The sequence below is a fragment of the Ovis canadensis genome, chromosome 11, assembly GCF_042477335.2.
Source record: "Ovis canadensis isolate MfBH-ARS-UI-01 breed Bighorn chromosome 11, ARS-UI_OviCan_v2, whole genome shotgun sequence".
Taxonomy (NCBI): Eukaryota; Metazoa; Chordata; class Mammalia; order Artiodactyla; family Bovidae; genus Ovis; species Ovis canadensis.
Genome location: NC_091255.1, coordinates 34,239,228 through 34,262,305, shown reverse-complemented (window position 1 = coordinate 34,262,305; position 23,078 = coordinate 34,239,228). Strand labels below are relative to the sequence as shown.

The 23,078-nt window shown below is 52.8% G+C and overlaps 1 protein-coding gene and 1 long non-coding RNA gene across 2 annotated transcripts in view; one reads left to right on the top strand and one right to left on the bottom strand.

Moving 5' to 3' along the window:
- Positions 1-2,546: 2,546 nt before the first annotated feature.
- Positions 2,547-9,302, bottom strand: LOC138414932 (uncharacterized). Its single transcript, XR_011247022.1, has 2 exons — positions 9,009-9,302; positions 2,547-4,080 (listed from the first exon to the last, which is right to left on the bottom strand). It is a non-coding gene; the product is annotated as an uncharacterized lncRNA (long non-coding RNA).
- Positions 8,336-23,078, top strand: part of WSCD1 (WSC domain containing 1) — a 47,214-nt gene continuing 32,471 nt past the window's right edge. Inside the window, exons 1-2 of the mRNA XM_069542801.1 lie at positions 8,336-8,623; positions 20,040-20,742. Of these exons, the coding sequence (XP_069398902.1) occupies positions 20,316-20,742 (427 nt within the window). The 5' untranslated portion in view covers positions 8,336-8,623; positions 20,040-20,315. The remainder of the gene's footprint in view (positions 8,624-20,039; positions 20,743-23,078) is intronic.

Sequence of the window (23,078 nt, the reverse complement as noted above, 5' to 3'; positions counted from 1 at the left end):
ATGAAGCAAGAAGTAAGAGGGCACTCCAAGCATCATTCACTGCTCTCATCCTTCCCTGCCCCATGGCAGGTGCTGTCCTAGATCCAGGGAAAGCAGCCTTCATGAACTTTAAAACGACCTCTGCCTTCGAGTTTCAAAGTCTAGTCTCAGAAGTGGAAGTGGAAGTGTTTTTTGCTCAGCTGTGTCCACCTCTTTGTGACCCCATGGACCGTAGCCTCTGTCCCTGGGATTCTCTAGGCAAGAATACTGGAGTGCGTAGCCATGCCTTTCTCCAGGGGATCTTCCCAACCCAGGGATTGAACCCAGGTCTCCTACATTACAGGTGGATTCTTTATACCGCCCCCCCCCAAAGATATGACTAAAAATTGTGAGAACACATCCAAAGGAAAAAAAAATAGTAACTTGGTGCATGCAAGGTGGGAAGCACAGAACCAACTCCCCCCTCCCCCAAACATACATATTTTCTCCTCTCATTCTTATTATCTCCATTTTACAGATGGGAAAACTGAGGCTCTGAGAGGTGAAGAACATTGCTCAGGGACACACACCACATGATTAGTGAATGGCAGAATCTGTCTGCTCTTCCAGAGACTGGTGAATTTCTTGCTCCAGTGAATTTCTGCTCCTTCTCAGCACTTCTATCCCTTGGTTCCCCTATCCCTCAGCTCCCCTTGGGAAACACACATAAAAGGAAGCAAAAGGAACTAGATGAAACGTGGGGGAACACTTTATTTATCCAGCCGAATTTGCTCCGCTCCCGTGTGTGTCCTATTATAGAACAGTTTCCTCCTGTGGGTGAGCCCACACATCTGGAGTGTCTGGCACCAGGGTGCATGCAGGATAGGGCTGGGAATTCCATTCCTAAGGAGCTCTTTTCTCTCTGTCTTCCTAGAGGATTCCTTGATCCCACTCAACGATCTCTAGGAGAGTAGCAGCTCTCCCTCCCTCCTTCCACCCCTCCCCCTTCCCATGATCCCCTGAGCTCTAGCCATGACGTTGACTATGTCCTCTTTTAGTAACAACTCAGCAGTACCTTTCCCAGAGAATTCCTTCATAATCTGAGATGGAGGACAAGCACATGTGTGTTGGCCTTGGGATGACTGAGCAGGGGCAGGAGGCTGTCCCTCTGTGTCCCCTGGGTGGGTTGGGAGGATGGACAGGTGGGTGGACATGAGTGACCAAGTTAGAGCCCATGGGGGTGGGGCCCTTTGAGGCCAACCAGCTCTGAACTCCAACCCAGCTTTTTGCTTTCTGGGTATGTGATTTTGGCTTAGTCACTTAATTCCTCTGAGCCTCAGTCTTCTCATCTGTAAAATGGGGCTAAAACAGTACATGTTTAATAGAGTTGTGAAGAGGATTACATGATCAACATATACAAAATGCATAGGACCCAGCAAGCCATGATTCTTCCTAAGTGACAGCGTCTTCCCTTGTCTTGCTCACATGCGGCAGACAGGTGGTGACATAGATATTTCCTCCAGCAGTAAATCTCTGAATGGCTCTACACGCCTGCCCCCCAACCCTGCCACACACACACACACATGCACACACACCTTCTCCTCCTACTTGGCTTCTGTATTTCTCCATCCTGGTTTTTATCCCAAGCACAAAGCTATGGGAACACTGATGGGGGGGGGCAGGGGTGAGAGATTAACTTTGGATGTGCAATCTGGGAAGACTTCAAGGAGGAGGGAGAGTTTGTTCCAGGCCCTGAAAGAGCAACAGATTGCGAGGAGAGGGGCATTCCAGGCAAAGGAGATAGAGTGAGTAGACTGCAGAGATGGGATGACAAAGGCTGATGGGGGGAGATGACAAAGAGCTTGGGAAAACCTCAAGGTGGGGGGCCAGAGGAGGGTGGAGAGGGGTGGATGGTGACCTGGGCAAGATGGGGGCGGGGCTGCCACGTGAAGGGGCTTTGAGTAAGTGAGGCTATTCAGGGCAGGGGACAAGAGGGTGCTGGGGTGACAGCCGTGAACTTGAAGACAAATGAGCTCCCCCCGGTCATGGAGCTCAGCTCAGCATCTATACAATCCAACCTTTCTGCTTACCCTCTGCCTCCTGTCTGCCTGCTTCTCCTTATGTCCATCTGCACAGCCCTAGCCCTTCCACCCACTTTCCACTCATCCACCTGCTTGTACACCAAAACTTCCAGAAGGGAGAAACTCAAAATATGCAAGATCTTTAGATTTCTACCCACTTGGTTCGCAAACTTGGTTATTAGGACTTTGCTGTTCCTATGCTGAACATTGGCGGCTCACAATTTGAAGGATAAAAGCACGTAAGAGATCGGGGTGCGTTTCTATACAAATAGATCTTATTTTTCTCACATGTGTCCACAGGGAGAGGGGTCATCCGTTGGTTCACACCTAGGTCTCTCCTGTCTTTGTGCTCTGCCCCACATAGAGGATTGGCTTATCATCTCATGGTCTTGAAGTGGCCACTCCACTTTCTGGCATAGCAGCACAGCTGTGTTTAAGGTTCTCTAATAGAAATCCCTACAAAGGGGAGGGAGAGAAAGGGATTGGAATGAACCAAACATGTTTCTCTTTCTTTTATTAAACTTTTTATTTTGTATTGGGATATAGCCAATTAACAATGTTGTGATAATTTCAGGTGAACAGTGAAGGGACTAGGCTATAGGTACACATGTATCCATACTCCTCCAAACTCACCCCCATCCAGGTGGCCACATAACATTGATAAGATTTCCATGTGCTATACAGCAGGTCCTTGTTGGCTATCCATTTAAATATAGCAGTGTGTACATGTCCACCTTAAACTTCCTGTCTCTTCCATTCTTCCCCCTGGCATAGCTTATTCTGTTAAGTCTGTGTGATTCTTGTTCTTAAAAATATTTCCAAACAAAGGATTAATTTCCCTTGATGAAGATGTTTATGGAGACTTTACTGTGCCTATTACCACCGATGTGCTGTTTTCAATCAGGTTGAGGTGAAGGGAGATGGCCAGCTGTGTAAGCAGATGAACATGGGCCCCATGCGAGTGTGGGGATGGAAGGGGCAGGGCTGGAGTGGGAGTTTCAGGGCAGTAGCTCTCCTTCCCCAGTGACATGTCCTGTGCGGCCAGGACACTCAGATTGAAGAGAAATGCAGATAATGAGCAGACCCTGCATATCAGGAACGGGAATCAGCCAGTTATTACATTTGGAACTTGATGTTGTATTTCCTCCAGCCACTAGCCATCTGCCAGCCCCTATCCTGTCAAAATTTCCTCCATGGTGGCCTTTCCTCGTCTTCTTTCCCTAGGATGCTGACCAGGTCTCTTGTAATGGACCAAAACAGGCTCACACATAGAGATGGTATCAATAGTCACATGAGGGACTTCCCAGTGGTCCAGTGGTTAAGACTTCACCTTCCAATGAAGGGCATGTGGGTTCAATCCCTGGTTGGGGAATTAATACCTCACATGCATCATAGCAAAAAAAGAACCCCACAAAACATAAAACAGAGGCAATACTGTAGCAAGTTCAATGTAGATTTTTTTTTTAAAAAAATAGCCACCTAATGCCACCAGGTTCAAAAACCCTTCTAGTCTGAGATGTCCCATTTGAATGGAGCCCTCTGGACATTTCACAGGGTATCTGGCCAGTATTTCTCAGGACTGTCAAGGTCATGAAAGTCAAGGAAAGAATGAGAAAGTGTCACAGAACAGAAGAGACTGGGGAGAGGGATAACGAAACACAATGCGGTACCCTGGACCCTGAATAGAATCTGAAACAGAAAGAGGACACGCATGCGGAAAGAAGAAACTGGTGAAACACAAGTCAAGTCCGGAGTCCAGTCAATAGCGAGCAGCATGCCAAGCTGAAATTCTCAGCTTTGAGCAAGGTACCTTGTCACATAAGATATTGTGTTAAGTCACTTTAGTCATGTCCGACTCTGCAATCCCATGAACTATAGCCTGCCAGGCTCCTCTGTCCATGGGGTTTTCCAGGCAAGAATACTGGAATGGAGTGCCATTTCCTGTTCCAGGGGATCTTCTCAACCCAGGGGTTGAACCCATGTCTCTGATGTCTCCTGCACTGAAGGTGGATTCTTTACCAGCTGAGCCACAGGGAAAGCCCTGTAAAACATTAACAATAGGGAAAACTAAGCGAGGGGCAGACAAGAATGCTCTGCTATCTTTGCAACTTTTCTGGAAATCTAAAATTATTCCCAAATAAGAAGTTCATTAACATGAACCCATCTCCTCTTGAATCACTGCCATCTGCTTGAGGTGCTCCAGCAGCTTTTCTTAAATGACAGTTTCCAAGTTCAAGGCCTTTGATGAATGACTTACAGAGAAGTTCATAAAAACGGAGCAAAGACAGGGTGCTTCCTCTGCTCAGCACGCATGTGCACACCAGGCAGGAGGAGCAGAGACAGAATCCACTCTGCCACCCTCTCCATCAGAGCCAACTTCCTGCCCCAGCACCCTCACAACCCTCTGGCTGATAACTGAGCCTGTGAGCCCTGCGTCTAACTTGTCAGACCTCTGCCCTTGGCTGGTGATCCTTCAGTGCTTTCTGTTCCCCAGCCCCAGCCCGTTGCAGACAGAAAGGGTTGCGGGGTCAGGCAGTTCTAAACTGAATCCTACACACTCTTGGCCAGGACCTGCAACATCAGACCCCACACCACACCACGGCCAGGTAGAATTGTCATCATACCACCAGTTGGAAGAATCATTCATGTCGTCACTTACTGAATATATTACCCTGTGCCAGGAACTCTGCAGTAGAAAGCGGACTCGTTCCCCATTTTGCAGATTAAAAAATTACATCCGGGCAAAATGATTTCGTGTGCCCAACCAGAGAAGCAGAACTTGACTTCAAAGCACTCTCATTTCGTTCCCATGCCTCGCTCAAAGCAAGGCCCTTCACTTATGAATTAGATGACCGCCCATTTTACAGAAAGGCAAACCAGGACAAAAGAAGGTAAGTTCAGCATGAGGTCACACAGCTTATTCTAGCCTAGTCAGACAAGGAATTTCGGGGACTACCCTGGTAGTCCAGTGGCTAAGACTCGTGCAGGGGGCCCGGGTTCGATCCCTAGTTAGGGAACTAGATCCCACATGCTGCAGCTAAAAGATACTGCATACCACAACTAAGACCCAGCGTATTTCTTTATTTATAAAAAAAGAAATAAATAACGAATATTTTTTTGAAAAAGAAAAAAAATGGGACTCAGGCTTCCTCCTCATTCTGATGCCAGCTGCCTCTGGATTCCTGAAACTTTCAGGGCACCTCTGGCGCCTACCTAGGAAGTCCAGCTGCTCCCAGACCAGACCTGTCCTCCCTTGCCAGGCAGCGGGTACAGATCCCCACCCTTCCCCACCTCACACTCTGATATCTGCAGACACAGCTCAGCAGGGGGTACAATTACCATCTGTGTCGCTGGCGTCTTCGCAGAGGCATATTTAAGCCTCTGTGGCGTGCTCATGGGAGAGAGCAGGTAAATAGGCAGCATAGCAAAGTGGTGAAGCCAGTTTCAGGTCTGAGTGCACGGAGGGGGCACCAGTCACAGCACCACAGGGGAATAAAAGCAAAGGAGGAAAGAAGAAACCGCATCCTCATCTTTTCAGATGTTGCCAAAGGTTCTCTGGGTCTCTGAATGATGCCTTTTCCAATGATGCAGGGCTCCGCCAGGAGCGAAAGGCAACCTTCACAGGCTACCCTGAGATGGTCAAGCCCATGTCACCTGCCAGGGTCCTGATGGAGCAGCAGCCAAGAGCTATGTAGTCAAAGGAGGAGGGTGTTCAGATGCAGATGCTGGCAGGTACTGAAGGGGCACCTGCTTCCATAACCCACCATAGGCCCCTGGCAGGGGGATGAGAGACCATGTGCCATCCACACGCTCCATCCTGGTCTCCCTGCTGGCCAGTAGAACCCAACGAACCATTATAAAGTGGTTGGTCACAAACATGGATCTGTCTGTGACCTGAAGAGGAATAAGCAGTCTCTGAGTTTTTGGGAAGACACATGGAAACTATTGGGAAACTGTTTGGGTTCCTTAAAAATACGTCATGCATATTGCTTTTTAAAAAACCAGTTAATTATTTATCTAGTAAATATGTGGTGGGCGTGCCTATGTGCCAAGAATTAAGCTAGACACTAAGGATATAGTTCTGAATGAGATGAGAATTTTCCTGGCTTTGTGGGGGCTGAAATTCTAGCTGTGGGGGCTGGGAAGGTCTGGGAGAAGACAGACAATAAGCAAGTAAATCCACAAGATGAGGACGGAGTATGCTTTATGCAGCCTGGGATGTCTGGGCAGGCCTCTGGGGAGGTGACATTTGGAGGATGAGAAGGTACTGTAAGCCCGTGGATCAAGAGACCGTTGCACAGGTGGCATTTCTGGATCGTAGCAAAGCCTTGGGAGAAAGCTCTTCATATCATGTTTACTAAAAGGCATTACGTGTGTATCCTGTGGCAGACAGTGCTACTAGCTCACCAAGCATTTCCTTTGATCCTCACAAAAGCCCAAGAATGGGTGCATTTTCTCTAATTTGCAGATGAAGATGGTGAAGACATGCACCACTTATTTTGAGTTCTAAGGGGGCACCAAGGGCATGAAAGAGTTAGGGCCAGCTCCACCGGCATGAGACCCGTGCAGGGCATGGGGCCTGAGCTCAGAAGGGCTCTGCACGGGGTTTCATGCATTTGTTCTCCTTTCCTGAAGTTCTTACGCATTCCTGAACAAAGGCCCACATTTTCATTTTGCGCTGGGTCCCACAAATGATGTAGCTGTCCTGGAGAGGGCTTCAAAAATCAAAACGCAATGCAAAAAATGTACAGTGGATTATTGTCGTTGGTAATAAGAGCAACAATGGACATGAACTTGAGCCAGCTCTGGGAAATAGCGAAGGATAGGGAAGCTTGGCGTGCTGCAGTCCATGGGGTCGCAAATAGTCCGACAAGACTGAGTGACTTAACAACAGCAACAATAATAGCAACACACACATTCACACTTCAAAGAGACGTGTATGGGGGCTTTCCTGAAAGCATCACCCCTCACTTCCTGTTCCCTCCTCCAGATCCTCCCGGCCCCAGCACTCCCCACCTTCATCCCAGGGAGGGGGGCTGACTCTCCTAATTCCTGCACTTGGCCTGACTAGCCGGGCTAACCTAAGCGCCTCCCTTTCCCCTCTGGATGCCACTTGACTGACCTACATAAAGCTGGGCTCCGACTGGTCCCCAAGCTAATCCTCTCCCCGCCTGCCCTCCACCTGTTGAAAACGGCTCCTCCCAGCCTTGCCAAGCAGTGCTGCCCCTAGCGGGAGTCGGAGGCATGCGACTCCCTTTCAGGAAGACCTGCTTAGAGCCATGCCAGCGCCACCTGTTCTTGCAGCCTCTGCTGGTCCCCAGTCTTCCTTCGGAGCATCTCAGCAGCCAGCCCCAGGTGAGACAAGGGCCAAGGATGTGCCTGGCAGGGCAGGGGCATCACGGTGGCCTGGGGACTTCTGAGGAGCAGGAGTAGGGCATGGAGGGAGAATCCTAAAGGTTGGATCCAGTCCTTATTTTAAAAAGGGGATGGGTGTGTAGCAGTGTGGCTGTATACCTGTGTGTCTGTATCAGTGCCTATCCACCTCAGGGGGTCTGTGGGCCAATGGCCAGTATGACTCTCTACACAGCAGGCTATGTGTCAGTGGACTCCGGTGTGTGGATCGCTACACCTCGGTGTGGGTCTGTCACTGTAGGTCTGTGTGGGGCAGTGCAGTGGTTGGTGGTAGAGCCCTGAGTGTGTGGGTATGGGAGATGGTGTCAGTGTACTTGTGGGGTAGCGATCTGTGGGTGACTGTCTCAGAGTGTGTGTGTGTGTGTGTGTGTGTGCATAAGGATGTGAATGTTAGTGTCTAGCTCTGCATGGGACAGCGATCCAACGTCTGTCTGTCTGCCTCTGTGGGTTGGTATCAGAGTGCTACAAACTGGGTGGCTGTCAGTGTCCCAGGACAGAGCCCTGTGTTTGTGTGTGTTGTGTGTGTGAGTGTGGGTGTCAGAGTGTCTGTGAAGCAGTGGCTCAGTGTGTCTGCATCACTGTGCGTCCCCGTGTGTTTGGGCGAGTGTGGGAGTGTGTTCCTCTATGTGGCAGTGCCCAGTGTGTCTGTGTAGACATGCGTTGGTGTGAGCGCTAATGCATTAACCTGGTGTGTATTACAGCAAGGGAGGCTCTTTGTGTGTGTATGGGAGTGTGTGTATGGGAGTGGGTGCCTGCGACTCTGCTTCCCAGCTGCGAGTGTGGCTGCGCCGGGTGGGCTGGTCCCCAGGACCTGGGCGACCCCTCCCACGGGCGGCGGGAGGACGGTCGCCTCTAGGACCCGGCGGCGGCCGGCCGCTGTCCCCGGGCCGCGCGAGTGAGCATGTGCAGAGCCGGGCGCCCGCTCGCCCGCTCGCCCCGCTGCCCGCTCGGCGCCCGCTAGCTCTGCCGCCGCGGCTCAGCCCGGACGTCCGCAGCCCGGGGAGCCAGGCGGCGGCGCCCTGTGCCCGGGGCGCATTGGGCCGCTCCTCGCCGCGGGCCACCCGGGGGCGTGCGGGCGCCGGGGGCGCCTAGGCTCCGGGCACTGCGGGGCTGCGGGCTCAGCGCCCCGGGGAGGCGGGGAGCGGGCGCCCCAGCCGGCCGCGATCGCGTGGGTGAGTGCAGTCTCCGGGTGCTCCAGCCGGGACCCCTGCGCGGGCTGCGGGCAGGGTTTCCCCAGCCGCGGGCCAACAAGTTTGTGTAGACACGGCCGGGAGCGTGGCGGGGCTGCACCTGCTCCGGCTCGGGGCGCGCTGGCGGAGGGTGCCTCTCGCGGGGCCGGGGCGGCTTCGCCCGGGAGTGTGTGCGCTTGGGTGGAGGGAGGTTTCGGACGAGCGGGATGGGGCGGGGGTGCTCAAGGCAGTTTCCCGAGCCGCGTACCCGCCTTGGAACCCTCAGGGACTGTCCGTTTTCCGGGATGGAGCGTTGGATCCGGGCCCGGGGAAGGGGTGAGGACAGGATTTGGGGTGCGCACTGCCTTTTCTAAGAGGAGACGCTTACCTAGCGGCAGCTCCCTTCGTTCTGCCAGCATGCCAGGTTTCCGGTCAGCGGAGGTTTTTCTCCGTCTCTTGGTGAACTTGAACGGAGGCATGGGCAAAGGCGAAACGTATGTATTTTGTCCGGAAAATTACCCTAAGTAGAGCTTTTGCATCTTCCTAAGTGTAGACGGAGATTCATGACTGGAGGCTGCTAATTGCGGTGTTTCGTTTCTCAGGGGAAGCCTCCGGGAGGGGGTGGGGGTCCTCTGCTCCGGATAACGTCCCGGGTGTCTGTTTTCCCAGAGCATCTGTGCCCACGAATGATGCCTGCTCTGTGCCGGCTCGCCCAGTGGGGAGGCAGGGGCGGGGAGGGAGACCTCTGACCCTTCTCTGAGCACTGGGAAGGCGGGACGTGAGGGTTCCAGCCTCACAGCCCTGCCCTGGGATCCCGCTGCTGCCCACACTCGCCTGGTCCCCAGCAGCACCCAAGATGGACAGACTCGGAACTCCACTGCACTTTTCTAACAACATTAGACTCTGTCATCTCTCTTTTCGCTGGAAGGGCGGGCTTCAGTTTATGGAGCGCTTGGCTTATCCCGTGTCGGAACGCCATGGTTGGGATCAGGAGATGGAGAGAGGGAGTGACTATTTCTTTTTCTCCTTTGGATCCCCTAGGTTTTCAGTCACAGGAAGTGAGGGCTGGTGGAGAGGGGAATACAGGCAGCAGAGGGCTGGTTTGCTGCGCTATGTCTGCAGCAACCTCGACCTGGCGGTTGCAAGTGCTGGAGAGAGGGCAAGGTCGGGGGAGGTTCTCTCCAGTATTCCCCTCACCGCCCCCACCCTCCCCATACACTTAGCTCTGGCCTCACAAGTCCCTTGGAGATGATGCCCTGGTGGGCCCATTGGTTGCCCCCAGAGCCCAGTGGTTCCATGGGGGAAGAGCAGTTGTGTTCATATCCTGTGCACACTCTCTAAAGGAAGCTTGGCCGACAGCTGGGCTGGTGGGGTTAGCCTGGCAGCCTTCATCTTCCTCGCGGAGAAGTCCCCTGGCCCTCCCCTGCCGCCGCATCCTCTGGTCTTCAGCAGGACTATTTCCACAGCTCCTCTGGAAGCATGCTTTATTTTGGGGTGAGGGGTTCCCTTATTCCACTTGGAGCCCTGTGGGGTGCTGTCCTGTGTCCTGTGTGTCTGGCTGGAAGTGAAGAGACGCCTGGATGAAGCAGATGGCCGGCCCCCTGCCCCTTCCCTCCTGTCTGCCTAGTCAGGCAGAAGTGGATATTGTGGGCCACCAGTTGGCTGCTAAAGTCTGAGCCCTCGGAGCACTGTAGAGTCTGCCTCAACAGGCACCCTAGAGCCTCCAGGCTAGGACTGAACTGTGTCTGAGCAGTGCTTCTTGGGAAGGTATGTTTCTCTATAGACACACCTGGTTTGTGCTTCCATCCGGCTCAGACCCCAGTCAGCCCTGGCGAGGCCAGTCCCCCGGATTCTCCATCTGGAGCTTCACTGAGGCCAGGGCAAAGGACTCTGGGGCAGTTCCGTGTTTATTTTTTAATTTTTCAATCAGTTTCTATTGGAGTATGGTTGCTTTACAATATTGTGTTAGTTCTGCTGTACAGCAAAGTGAATCAGCTATAAATGTATCTCCCCTCTTTTTTGGAGTTCCTGTCCATTTTGGTCACCACAGAGCACTGAGTAGAGTTCCCTGAGCTCTATGGTAGGTTCTCATTAGTTATTTGTTGTATGAGTAGCGTCAGTCATGTCTATATGTCCATCCCAATCTCCCAATGCATCTCACCTCGCTTCCCCACTTGGTGTCCGTAGTTTGTTCTCTGTGTCTATGCTGCTGCTGCTGCTAAGTTGCTTCAGTCGTGTCCGACTGTGCAACCCCATAGACGGCAGCCCACCAGACTCCGCCATCCCTGGGATTCTCCAGGCAAGAGCACTGGAGTGGGTTGCCGTTTCCTTCTCCAATGCATGAAAGTGAAAAGTGAAAGTGAAGTCACTCAGTTGTGTCCGACTCTTTGTGACTCCATGGATTGTAGTCTACCAGGCTCCTCCAACCATGGGATTTTCCAGGCAAGAGTACTGGAGTGGGGTGCCATTGCCTTCTGTGTCTATAGATGATCTTATTTGCAAAGCAGAAATACAGCTCAGTGTTTAGACCTTTATCCATAGGATGTGAGTGATGATCAGACCCACCAGCAGGAGCAGAACTGGGATGGAGGCAGGCCCTGCTCATCTGGGGAGTGAGAGCTGGAACTTGGCCTTGGACTATCTTCTCCCTGGGCTTCTTTTCACTCTGCTGTTTTAAATCTCTCCTCCTCTTGGCTTTAGTAATCAGCATGTGGACATATCAGGTGGTGGTGTGGTAAAGAACCTGCCTGCCAGTGCAGGAGACACTAGAGACACTGGGTTGGATTCCTGGGTCAGGAAGATCCCTTGGAGTTGGAAATGGCAAACCACTCCAGTATTCTTGCCTGGAAAATTTCATTCACAGAAAAACCTGGCGGGCTGCAGTCTTTGGGGTCACAAAGAGTCGGACACGACTGAGCACAACACACATGTTGACATGTCACCTGGAAAGTTGTTTGAAGGGTGGCTCTTTTGGGGAACATAGTTAGGGAGGAACTGTATTTCCTAGGGTGGATGTGAGAGTGGTTGGAAGAATGGGCTGGGTTAACCATATGCGGCTTCAAATACTGTGAGCCTCTTGGTAGCCATTAAAGCTTTCCTCCTCCACTTCGATTCTCTGTCTCTTACTGTTGAAAACTCATGAGGGGGCCAGGAGGGTCCTTCTGTCCTGCTGAGGACAGGAGGGTCCAAGGTGTTCCCCCCAGCATAAGTCCCCCATCCAGTGATTTCAGGCACAGAGCCAGAGGAGGGTGAGGCTAACTGTGGCTGGATGCTCCACCCACTTGCCCAAATTTATCCAAATCACTCAGTGAGGTCTGGACAACCCTCAAGAGTTTGCCACTCAGTGGAAGAAACATCCAAGCACAGGAACAAAATAGGGTTCTACCAAAGAGGTGGCCCAGAGATAGCCTAAAAGAGCCTGTAATTGGCTCTTGCAAGAGTGGGTTGGGCTCCAGACCAACTAACTAAAGAGGGGAGATGCTACCTGCCATGGAGGTGTCCTTTCTTTGCAGCCCTGGCCCCTAGCTGAGTGTCTGGAGGAGTGGGTGGAGTTGGATGGATGAAGGAAGGCCACGTGATATGGTAGATGATATCACAAACCTGGAATCTGAAAACTTGAGTTCAGTCTAGCAGTAACTGTTTGTCTTTGGTCAAGTTAATTGGGCCTCTCTCTCTGTCTCAGATTCTGCCTGTCCATGATGGAGATGGTAATGATTTTGACCTCACAAGTTTGTGGGAAGATCACTCATTCATTTGATGATCTGTTGATTCTTTCAGCACGCTTGAGAGTGTGTGAAAGCAGTCTTGCAGTCTCTCATGTGGTGCATACAGATTTAGTCTTTTTTGTCTGAACCCTTCCCTTCTCCAGAGGGTCTTCCCAATCCAGAGCACTGAGTTTACTGGAAGAATCCCCCCTCCCACTACCTGCTTTGCTTTGACTGGAGTTTTGACCTTAGTATTATGCTTTATACCTTTTAAGCACCACTTCTTAATCTGGAACTTTTCCCTTAAGTTCTGAAGTTCAGAAGATCAAAAGATTTGCCTCTTCAAAGGCAGGGGCCCCACTGCATTCCCATTTCCCAAACCTTGTCCCATCCCAGGGCCCAGCAGATCTCTGTTTAGTGGGTCCTTTGTTCTCTTTCTGAGCCTCCAAGACCCAGAGCCTTGGGACCTGGAGGTGAGGGCAGTGTGGCCCTGAGCACTGGAGGGAGGGTGACCCATGGGCACAGATTTCTGGGGTCTGCCCTGTACCCCACAGGCACCGCCTGTGTCTGTGAGGGGCCCATAGGCTGGGAGGAGAAGCGGACAGTGTACCTGGGGCTCAAGGCAGGACACGTCACCTGAGCATCCAGCCTCACCGTTGAGCTCTGAGAGCAGCTCTGCTCTGGGGATCAGGAAGGCTTCATGGAGGAGGTGGCATTGGAGCTGAGGTTGGTGGCCGCAAAGCATTTCTGAGCCACAAGACAGGGCACCCATTCCTGGCCGATGGAAGAGTATGTGTAAGGGGGCTTGAAGCATCACATGCTGGCCAGTGGGGCGTAAAGTTCTGGAAGGAATACTGAAAGGAGTTTGCTGGGAGACTGACCCAGGAAGGGCCAGTGAGTACCAGGCTGAGGGGCTTGAACTTGGTCATCTGAGTCCTGGAGAGCCATTGCAGCCTGGAGCTTTGCTCTTTCTTGGTGTTAGAAAGATCTCTTTGTGAGGCTGCTGGGAGAGGGCAGCCTCTGGGAGAGGGGGACAGTGTCCAGATGACAGGCTTTGAGCCTGGGCAGGGCAGTGGCAGGGGTTGAGGGCGGGAAGAAACGGGGAGGGGTGCTAATTCATAGCACCGGGCCCAGCTGGAGGCTCTCAGTGGGGCTTTGCTGAAGTTTAGAGGCTGAGGCACCCTCCTACCAATCATGGAGGCTGGGGCTCTGAGCTGCTGGACCACGAATGCCCATCTCCTTGTCTGCAGGAGCAACATGTGGGTCCCCTGTTTCTTGTGTTTGGGGCTCACCCAGCTAAGAGCGTGCGGCTCTGGATCTCCAGATGGTCACAGCTCACATGGCAGTGGCCCTGGTGTTCCCAAGGCTACTGGTGTTCTCTCCTTCCCTGTCTGTCCTCTCTGGTAGGGGCGGGGCGGTGTGGTAGAGTCATGTGCCTAAACCCCAGTGGCTGCTGGCCAGGCCTGGGCCCTCTCTGAGCTCCTTCTCCAGCCCTCAGGCCCCAGGGGCTGCCTTCTGTCCTCTCTGGCTGTCACCGCTGCTCCTTTGTTCAATCCCGTGGAAATCTCAGCCTGGTGCCATCTGCCCAAAGCCCTCCGCCCCCCCGCCCCGCTTCAAACGGAGCCATGGCTGCCACCTGGGGTCCAGATGACAAAGTAACAGCTCAAGTTGTCTGTGTCCCCACCTGTGCTAGGCTCCTGCTCCCTCCCACAGACCCCCCCCAGAAGCCTCCCTGTCCCAATGTTCTCTTCTCATTCCTTGGAAGAAGCTGAGGGTCTCCCTCCCCTGGGCCCTGGTCTCCTCTGGGGTGGCTTTTGGGCCTCTGGCAGACCCCCAGGCAAGCATCTGGTGTCCACCTTGTCCAGCCTGAGGCTGTGTGCCTCCTTGGTGCCCCTTCCCTCCTGAGAAGCCTGGGGTCTCAGGCAGGGGTGGGGGTCCCCTGCCCCCCATCATTCTTCTGAAGCACTTTGCATGGTTCCCAGATGGGAGGTGTCACATGGGAAGCATGCCTTGGGGGAAAACGGCCCAGACCTGCAGAGGAGGGGAGGGGTCAGGAGGCTGGGGCTGTCACCACATGGCAGCGTTGGGGAGGTCTGGCTGGGGGGGTGCTCTGTGTGTGGCACCATGCCTGGGAGCTTCATCCTGGCATGTTTTCAAAGAGATCTGATGGAAGCATACCAACCCCCTTTCAGGATTTCATCTTGCCTCCTTTGAAGCTGGGGTGGGGAGAGAGGCAGGCAGCTGAGTGGACACAGGGTGGGCTCTGGAAGCAGGGAGCTGGGGTCTGAATCCTGGCCCTGGTTTGTCTGGCCTTGACCAGCTGAGCTTTAGAGACCCAGGCTCTTAAATGGGAGTGATCAGGTTATCCCCCTCGATGGGAGATATGGAGTAAATGAGATGGTACAGGTGAAACACACAACCCCGTGTAGCCTAATTACTAAACGCTGCAAAAGAAGAGGGATGGAAGTGTTAATCGCTCAGTTGTGTCTGATTCTTTGCGAACCCATGGACTGGGATGCCAGGCTCCACTGTTCATGGGATTCTCCAGGCAAGAATACAGGAGTGGGTTGCCATTTCCTTTTCCAGGGGGTCTTCCCGACTCAGAGACCAAACCCAGGTCTCCTGCATTGCAGGCAGATTCTTCAGCATTGAAAAAGCAAGCATGGGCTTCTCTGGCAGTCCAGTGGTTAAGACTCCACACTTCCAGTACAAGGAGCACAGGTTCAATCTCTTAGTGGTGAGCTAAGACCCCACATGCCTCTTGGTGCGGCAATAAATAAGTATTCAAAAAGAAAGAAATAGCAGGCAGTTTGCTAACACCTATCTTAGCATGGAGGGAGCTGCAGATAAGAATGGGTCCCACCCCAGGGAGTTGGAGGCTAACTGGAGGTGAAGGTAGCTGATGTCCCCCACAGCTCAGTGCTGCAGGCCTCTCCTCCAAGGAGTTTCCAAGTTTGCTTCCTTTGCCACTGGCTGTAGGTAAGAGGTTTCCTCTCTCATTTGGTTCCACAACAATGCTGATTAACCCCCATTTCACAGATGGGTAGCCTGAGGTGCCACCCATTCGGTGACTTGCTCAAGGTGGGTTTGCTCTCATGGAGGGCCTCCTGGCTTTGGGGTGCAGTGGGCACAGCTGACAGGTAGTGGCTAGATATACCCGCCTCCCCAGGGGTTGGCTGCTTCTGTTCTTCAGCTGCCTTGTGGCTTGGCTCTGAGTCCTTGTGCAGATGCTGGGCTTGACTCAGCACCCCCTCCCCCCACCCTCCAGGCTTTTTCCCATACAGTCACTCAACAGACATTTATAGGCACTGCAGGCTGCGTGCTAGGATCTGGGGATGTGATGATAAATCAGATGTTGTCTGTGTCCTGGGGGAGAGGTGAGTGTGGCAGAGAGTGGGGGACGATTGCCGAGCAGAAGCCTGGGCCGGGGACAGGTTGCTAATACTGTGGGTTTACATGGCCCCACTCCCCACCCCCATCCAGGCAGTGACAGGTATTCTGGGCTAGGAATCAGCTTTGCAATGTGAAAAGTTCAGAGTGGCAGCCTGTCTTATCAGAAGCAGGGATCGTGAAGCTCTGGCCTGAAAGCAGCTGTCCCCTGCCCCCTTGCCCAGTGTCCACCTCCCCAGACTAGGGGAGGGCCCCAGTGGGAAGGGGTGGCTCCAGAAAGAACCTGGTGGAGAGCGGGGGTCGGGGGGGGGGTGCCTTGGCGAACCCAGGTGTGATCACTCAATTCCAGAATGATCAGCGCTGACCACACCTCACCCTGCTGCACCCTTTGTAGCATGTTCGCAGATCCTCTATACAAACGTATATGGAATTCAGGCTGCATCTTGCCTTCAAAATTCTGAACTGTTGATCCATTGCCCACCTTTTGGCTCCATCTCATCAGAACCTTTCTTCCCACAGCAGGGGTCCACACTCCCCTTTTATTTTAGTTTTATAGGATTTTTCACTGATAGAATCTCAATCTTGTAACCAGAAGCCTTTTGCAAGCAGATTTGGAAGCCCCTTTTCCTAAAATGACAGCACAGGAAAGATCACATATAAAGCTCAGCACCTGTGTTAACTTCCACGTATCTCTAAGGCCTGAACTGGCGAAGCTGTGTCCTTCGTGCTCATGTATTGCTTTGTCTCCCACCTATCTAGGGAGGCTCCCACAGCTCTGGATAAGCGGAATTTGAGATTTCATTGCCCTAAGATGGTGGTTTAAAATAGAAAAAGGAGTACATCAAGGCTGTATATTGTCATCCTGCTTATTTAACTTCTATGCAGAGTACATCATGAGAAACGCTGGACCGGAAGAAGCACAAGCTGGAATCAAGATTGCTGGGAGAAATATCAATAACCTCAGATATGCAGATGACACCACCCTTATGGCAGAAAGTGAAGAGGAACTAAAAAGCCTCTTGATGAAAGTGAAAGTGGAGAGTGAAAAAGTTGGCTTAAAGCTCAACATTCAGAAAACAAAGATCATGGCATCTGGTCCCATCACGTCATGGGAAATAGATGGGGAAACAGTGGAAACAGTGTCAGACTTTATTTTGGGGAGCTCCAAAATCACTGCAGATGGTGATTGCAGCCATGAAATTAAAAGACGCTTACTCCTTGGAAGAAAAGTTATGACCAACCTAGATAGCATATTCAAAAGCAGAGACATTTCTTTGCCGACTAAGGTCCGTCTAGTCAAGGCTATGGTTTTTCCTGTGGTCATGTATGGATGTGAGAGTTGGACTGTGAAGAAGACTGAGCACTGAAGAATTGATGCTTTTGAATTGTGGTGTTGGAGAATACTCTTGAGAGTCCCTTGGACTGCAAGGAGATCCAACCAATCCATTCTGAAGGAGATCAGCCCTGGGATTTCTTTGGAAGGAATGATGCTAAAGCTGAAACTCCAGTACTTTGGCCACCTCATGCAAAGAGTTGACTCATTGGAAAAGACTCTGATGCTGGGAGGGATTGGGGGCAGGAGGAGAAGGGGACGACTGAGGATGAGATGGCTGGATGGCATCACTGACTTGATGGACGTGAGTCTGAGTGAACTCCGGGAGTTGGTGATGGACAGGGAGTCCTGGGGTGCTGCGATTCATGGGGTCGCAAAGAGTTGGACATGACTGAGTGACTGAACTGAACTGAACTGAAGATCCCCCACTGTGGTGCTGGAGAAGACTCTTGAGAATCCCTTGAACAGCAAGGAGATTAAACCAGTCAGTCCTAAGGAAATCAACCCTGCACATTCATTGGAAGGACTGATGCTGGAGCTAAAGCTCCAATACTTTGGCCACCTGATGAGAAGAGCCAACATTGGAAAAGACCCTGATGCTGGGAAAGATTGAGGGCAGGAGAAGAAGGGGGCAACAGGATGAGATGGTTGGATGGCATCACCGACTCAATGGACGTGAGTTTGAGCAAACAGTGGGAGATGGTGAAGGACAGGGAAGCCTGGAGTGCTGTAGTCCATGGGGTCGCAAAGAGTCAGACACAACTTAGTGCCTGAACAACAAGACTCCCACAGAGGCAGGTTTCTGATATCAGGATCCACCTATCAGTGTATCTTCTCATCCATTTAAAAAATGTATTCAGACACAGAGAGGGCTGAGCATCTGTTTTGCTGGGACTCATATTGTGAGCTGGAGTTACCAAAATGTGTACAGAGCATATGACCTCTAGCCTGGAGTCAGTCGCAGTCCTGCAAAGATGGTTGACAAGTACAAGGACAATTAAAATCATCCTAGGATGGCAAATGCTGGGATGAGGGTCAGCATGGGGAGACAGAGAAGTCTATACCAGTGAGTGGGTGGTGGTCAGGGAGAGCTTCTTGGAGGAAGCGACACCTGGGCTGAGTCTTGGAGATACAGAGGGATTCACCAGGCAGAGAGGGAGGAAAAGACATCAGGTGAAGTATGTGCAAAGGCGCCAGGGCAGACATGCTGTGGTTGTTTTGCTGGACCATGGGGTGTGTGTGTGTGTGTGTTTACACACACATGTGCACACCACGAGGAAGCGGAAGGGAAGGGCCCAGCAAGAGACGAGCTGGTTGGGCTGGATCAGGAAGGGGGCCTTGTATGTCACGCTAAGGAGCTTGGAGTTTATCCCAAAGCCACAGGGAGCTATTGAAAGGGGTTTTAAGCAGGGGAGCACCGTGATCAGATTTGCGTGTTAGGAGGATCACCTTGGCAGCCTTGCAGAGGATGGATTGCAGGGGCCAAAGCTGGAGGCAGGGGGATCAGTCCGGATTTCTTGGGATTTTCTCTGTGGTTATACAAATCTGACGAGGCTGGCCGGGGTGGGCCTGGCACACACCAGCTTAGAGAGAAAATAAAAGCTCTGGAGACCCATTTGAAATGGCTCCCAGACTCAGCATTTAATTCCACCTTCATTTGCTGACTCCCTACCCTGCTACCCCTGCCCCAGCCTAAAGGACCCATTGGACCCCCTTAATTCTCAGATCCTGCCCTCCCCAGAAGTATCAGAACCTGGTGGCTCTCGGCATTGAATCAGAAAGGGTCATGCTGATCTGATACCACCCCCTCCCAGACCCTGGAATGCCAGGCCACAAGAGCCCAAACGTTGTCTTTCCTCTCACACCCGGCCACTGTCCCCAGGGCACAGAGCAGCCATTGAGGGGCCGTGGGGTCCTGGCCGGGGTCCCGGGCCTTGTTAGTTACAGGCAGCGGCTTAGTCACGCTCCTCGGAGCCTTTCACCCCGGGACAAGCCTGTCCTTGTGTGCCGGGCTGTCCTTATCCAGCAGCCCAGCTCGCAGCAGCTGCGGGCCCCTTTGCCAACCCCCGACAGTGCACTTCAGAGGCGCCGTCAAAGGAAACCAAAGCCCAGTGTGAGAGCTGAGTCCTGGGTAGCAGAGGGGCACCCCAGGAAGGCTTCTCTGAGAGCCTTCCCCGCTTCCCTACACCAGGAGCCCAGCCTCTGCTGACAGGTGCACGGCCCCGGGGGCTCTCCAGCTCTGGTGTCCTCCCTTCAGGAACCAGGGAAGACTATGCAAGCCCACTCCCTCCTCTGTGCCCTCTCCTGGGTTAGAGCCAACCCCTCTCTGCAGAAGCATTTCCAAAAGACAGTTTGCAAGCCCAGTACACACATGCATTGAGCACCTGCTGTATACTCATGCGCTGGCCTGAGTGCACATATAGGTAATGGGGTTCATTACAGGCTGGACCACATGGGGGTTTACAGTCCAGGCTCTGAATTCAGGCTGTTCCAACCCTTGGCTCATCTTCTCCCCAGCTGTGTGACTGGGAAATTTACTTTGTCTGCCTTTGCCACAGTTTCCTCATCTGTAAAATGGGGGAAATGCTGTATGTATCTCTCTCTCCAGGTTGGGGTGAGGATTAAATGAGATGATACATAAAGGGTCTAGCTCAGAGCCTGGCACATAGTTTAAGGATTCATACAAGGTCACTGCTGCTGTTTTTCCTCCTTCCTGTTATCATTAGTGGATTGTCCTACTGCTCCAGGGTAGAGCGTTAGTTCCATTTTACAGATGAGGAGACTGAGGCCCCATGAGGTGAAATAGCCCACCTGCTGTCACATAGTCATCCAGTGGCAGAGCTGGGGTTGGAACCAGGCTCTCTGTCCCTCACTTCTGCGGCATAGCCAGCCCCTTTGGCAGACAGAGCACAGAGGCGTGGGGCTCCTGACCCTGGGGCAGTGGGAGAGGTGGACCCTCCTATTCCTTCTAAGTGCCCTTTCTCTTTTCCAGGTTTCGAAGCCAGGACATGAAGGTCGCTAGAACCCAGGGATGGCCAAGTTCCTGACACTCGGGCAGAAGCTACAGCTGCAGGGCCCAGGGCTAGGGCTCAGTGATGGTGCTATCTGAGCACCTGTTGCAAACCGGGCAGGAGGAACTGTAACCCCAGGAGAGAACAGGCCGGTGCCAGCATGCGGGGATGACACCTCCGGAGGCTCCGGCCTCCTTCCGGCTTGGGTGCTAGGAGCCGTCCCCGGGCTCCAGCTGGGAGCCCTGCCGCCCAGGGGCATGGCCAAACCTTTCTTCCGACTCCAGAAGTTTCTCCGCCGGACGCAGTTCCTACTCTTCTTCCTCACGGCCGCCTACCTGATGACCGGCAGCCTGCTGCTGCTGCAGCGGGCCCGCGTGGGCCTCCCGCCTGGCCCCCGGGCCCCTGGCCCGCTGCAGGCCCTGCCTGTGGCTGCTGTGGCACTGGGCGTGGGCCTACTGGACAGCCGAGCCATGCACGATGGCCGGGTCAGCCCGGAGCTGCTGCTCGGCATGGACGTGCTGCAGGGCCCCCTGGCCCGGCCCCGGCCCGGCCCCCGCTGGCTCCGCAGCCGCAACTCAGAGCTGCGCCAGCTGCGGCGTCGCTGGTTCCACCACTTTGTGGGGGACCCCCCGGGGCCTCCGGCACTGAGCCCCGAGGCCCCCCAGCCAGCCACCAGCAGCCGAGGTAGGTGCTTAGCCTGGGTCCCCTTACGCATATGGGAGCTCTTCCCGGGAGCCCCATTTGGGGGCACAGACTGGTGTCCCCTCTCCCTGGCCCTGGCTGCAGCCTGAGAATTGGGAACCGAGGGCCCGTGGCCTTCCCATATCCTGCTTCCTCCAGCCCCACCGTAGACAGGAGGGGCCTGGGAGGGAAAGCCCTTGGGAGTTTTGCTCACTTCCTAGCTGGACTGCATGTGGCTGGGGGTTGAGATGTGTAAGCATCTTAGAGCTGAGACAGACCTGAGCTTAAATCCTGGCTCATTCTCCAAACTTATTGGGTGACCACGTCTCTTAATTTCTCTGCGTCCCTTGAAAATGGAGGTCGAGATACCTGCCCCAGGGTTGTGGTGAGCATTAAATGTGATAATGTAGAGCAGCAGCTCAGTAAGTGGGATCCCATGCTGGCAGCCCCAGCACCACCCAGGAGTTTGTTGCAAATGCAGGTTCTCAGGTTCTCTCAGACTCCCCAAATCTCGAACTCGGGGGCGAGGGCTGCAGTCTGGAGCAGTGTGGTCTCCAGGTGGTTTGCATGTGCCCTGAGGCTGAGGACCACTGGACTAGGGGGCCTATTGTATGCACTGGCAGTCAGGAATTATTATTATTTAATAACAGCTCACTCATGTATCAGTGACCACACACCTGTAAGTGTTGTATTTACAGGGGCTATTATTATTGTTATGGAGCTTCCCAGGCGGTTGCTAGTAGTAGTAGAGAAGCTACCTGCCAATGCAGGAGATGTAAGAGACACAGGTTTAATCCCTGGGTCGGGAAGATCCTCTGGAGAAGGCCATGGCAATCCACTCCAGTATTCTTGCTTGAAGAATCCCATGGACAGAGGAGCCTGGCAGGGTATGGGCCATAGGGTCACAAAGAGTCAGACACGACTGAAGTGACTTAGCATGCACGCACTATTGTTATAGCTCAGTTTTGCCGGTGAAGAGGCACGGAAATTGTTAAGTAAATTCTCCAAGGTCATTCTCTTAGTTTTGGTTCCTTGGAAGCAAACCCGGAAACTAGGATTCACATGGATGTGGTCTGCTTTGGGTATGACCCCAGGAACACTGGTAGGGAGTGGGAAGTGAGACGGGGGAGGAGGTGGCCAGTACAGGGTATGTTAGGAAGCAGATAGGGACTTGGAATGAGGGTAGAACCTACATCTTAGGGTGCAGCCTGGAGACAGCAAGGCCTGGGGGACAGGCAGGGCACTGACCAGAACTGCTGGAGTCACGCCGCTGGGACTCCATCATGGGGTCAGCCTGGCTCCAGCTCGAAGCTTAACACTGAGTTATCCAGACTGTGCAGGGCCTCAAAACTGAGCTGTGTGAAGTGCGCACCCAGGGAGTGTCAGAGCCACTGATGGGTGGTGACTGATCTCAGTCAGTGTCTCAGCATCTCTGCCACCGCCTTATTTGATCCTGTACCACGAATTGCAGGAAAACTGCTCTCTGAGTTTAAGAAGTATGGTTGTAGCTTAGGATCCTCAGTGGCAGGATATAGAAGAGGATGGTGGCCCGATACGATGAAGACTGCAGAACTAAGCTTTCTATAGAAGAAACTTCCGTAGAAGGAAGTTTCATCTGAAATCCTCTAGGTCATAGCCCTTGGGTGGGATTCCTCAGCAAGGCTTCCATGTAAGAATGAGGGAGAATTAAGGAACCACTTCTGTAGCTCATTTCGTGTAGTTATAATTTCTATAAACTCCTCCCAACACATCAACAAGCCGAGTCTCTATCAGGGTGATGCCAGTGTAGAAAGTCACCATGCATTTCTTAAAAAGAAGGCATGGAAAGAGCATAGATTTTGAAAACAGACCTGCATTTGTCTCTTGGTATTGCCAGTTACTGACTCTATGACCTTGGCAAATTAGCCATGATTCCTCTTTTTATTTTTCTCAGTCCACACTCAGCACACGTGAGTCTCCATGCGTGCTATTCACTTTACACTTGAGGAGCTCTGTCTGTGGTGGTGGAATCAGATGTGCAGCTAAATGATTACCCCCTAGCATGACTGAGGCATAAGAGAGGCATGTGCAAAAGGCTTGAGGCTCGGTACACAGAAGTGACAAATTCTTAGCAACCTGGCTTCAGGGTGACTGGCCAGAAGACAGGAGGACTCGGGGTGACCTGGTTACAGCCCTGTGTGTAGAATATCTGCATCCAGGAGAACCAGCAAGCACTCTTCAAGTCATCTTTTAAAGAGGCGATGGAAGAGGCTGTAGTAAAAGCTGAAGAGGTGGTGGTGAGATCCAAACAGGACAGACCGTCACCTATTATACACCAGGGTTTCTGCCCTGAGTCTCTG